We start from the raw sequence: 2,136 nt of genomic DNA on the forward strand, positions 1-2,136 counted from the left end.
ATGATGATTTTCCTAAAATTGAATTGTTAGATTCCGCGCCTTTTCCGAAAGGACAACGCTTCTTTCCTACTGACTAGTGCCTTTTCGTGCTTCACCTTTACTTGTGCCAGTAAACGCTCCACTCCGAAGGTCCGTTCCTTCTTCTCGCTGTGCTAGCACTGTTTGTGCCCGCGTCACAGCTGGGGATTTGTGCGCTCACCCTTAAGTTACGCATAGTCGTTGATTATCCCGTTCAGATACATAACAGTATCCCACTGAAATTTCGCCAACTGCCTATACCTTAGAAGGGGGCGAGATGGCCCAAGTTGTTAGAACGCGAGTTTACTGACCGGAAGGTCCTTGGTTCGAATCCGACCTCCGCCACTCGACTTCCCCTGTCTAGGCTTGGGCAACCTGGCAGTATCCCAGCCCTCGTGCTTCCTTCGGATGACATGGCAGCTAGGCACCGGAAGGGTGCTACAGCTGAACGATATACCTTAGAAGATATCAGTCATTCATCAGCTTCACATAACATTTTCCACCTTCAGCGGACATGAAATTATACGTCTTGTTGTTTGTTTAGCCTTTACCCCACAAAACTCCCACCTTCATCACAGTCCTTGACAGCAAGACAACAGCAATACATACTGCCGCTCGACTCTCGCCTTCTACTTAAGCAGAGTTTTACCTGCCCAACAATCAGTCCAGTGAAACACTTTGAATGACTCAGTCCTTGTACTGGTGGATGAATTCGTATCACACAACATCCCTTCACTTCATAAGACTCCGGCCCGGTCGTAGGCGATCAACCCAGGATTCCATATCTGCCAACAAACGAGTTGGATCAAGTACCATCCCTCCCAAACGAGGTAGCATTGACTACGCCATCCTACTCTAAGATCTCCAGAAACATTTCCGAATCATTAGAAATGAGCTGCACCAGTGTTTTGGCAGATAGCTACTTCTGTAGCTCGCTCGCAGAACCGAAAAACCACGATGGATCACGACTAATGCGCATCTCGGTACAACCATATGCGCTGACCAGAATATCCTCACGACTAGACTTGCCACAGATCTAAGAACCCCTGGTTTTAAGAGTAACACTTGGCTTACGAGGTACCGAGCAGTTTTTATGCTGGTTTACCTCTTCAGAACGCCACGGAACAACGCATCTACTCAGACATCCTCTGGATAGGACAAAAGGCCACTTAAAAGTAAATTCAACCGAGGCTGAATCCAACAGAAACCGGAAAACTTTTCGTCCACAGCGGTCAACTACCAACACGACTGAAAATGGTGGAAATTCATCCAAAAACCCGAACAAATCGGATTTCTTTTGACAACTCAGGTAGCCATACTACACCATCAGCCAATCATCGAGTCACCTACCCATTCATAACTGAGGTTGGCGTCATGTCTTCTGACATAGTAGCAGATTACTTGGGGTCTTGGTATACCCACCGAAGGCCCACGCCTTGACACCTTGTTCGGGGATCAGTACCATATCCACGGACTTATTGGATGACATTCAGAAGCCCGGAACAATCCCTCAGAACAAGACCCACCAGCAGCCGACGATAGGCAAATAATAGTAATAATACTAAACTTTCGGCGACTAGCTGCTACAGCAAACGAAGGAAGTGCGAGACCTGAGACACTGTCAGGTTGCCGAAGCCTGGACAGGAGCAGTCGAGATGCCGAGGGAGGCATTGAACCATGGACCTTCCGGTAAGTTCACGCCTTAAATTGAGTTGTCTCAATGTACGAAGGCCAGCCGCCCCTAATAACCGAACATCACATCATTTGGACGGATGTGTCACGTACAGGACACGGACCTAACGAAGCCATGCCCTGATTAGTCAGAATGCCAGCCAATTCGAGTCGAGCATCTTTGACTCGACGCTTCTCGCCACCTCGCGGGGATTCTGGCACTCTGTGACTAACCTATAAATACAGTTATAATGACTTTTCTTTGTTCCCATAAAGGGCTGTGTAGAGCTACTGTGCCTTTTGTGGGCGGAGCAGGAAACCAAGGGAACGAGTTGCACGATCGTTAACAAGACAAAACACTCAAGCACATGAGCTATCCCGAACTCACGTTCAGTTAATGATTTCCACGGAATTATTTCAGTGGCTCTCGCTACTTCGCCTAAGCAA

At 47.9% G+C, this 2,136-nt stretch overlaps 1 protein-coding gene across 1 annotated transcript in view; it reads right to left on the reverse strand.

The window, feature by feature from the left end:
- The window catches only part of T265_09728 (hypothetical protein), a gene marked incomplete at both ends in the record, with an annotated part of 8,473 nt that extends 7,756 nt beyond the window's left edge, over positions 1-717 (reverse strand). Inside the window, 2 exons of the mRNA XM_009175891.1 lie at positions 330-475; positions 586-717. Of these exons, the coding sequence (XP_009174155.1) occupies positions 330-475; positions 586-625 (186 nt within the window). The remainder of the gene's footprint in view (positions 1-329; positions 476-585) is intronic.
- Between the last annotated feature and the right edge of the window lie 1,419 nt (positions 718-2,136).

Source organism: Opisthorchis viverrini (genome assembly GCF_000715545.1).
Source record: "Opisthorchis viverrini unplaced genomic scaffold opera_v5_308, whole genome shotgun sequence".
Taxonomy (NCBI): Eukaryota; Metazoa; Platyhelminthes; class Trematoda; order Opisthorchiida; family Opisthorchiidae; genus Opisthorchis; species Opisthorchis viverrini.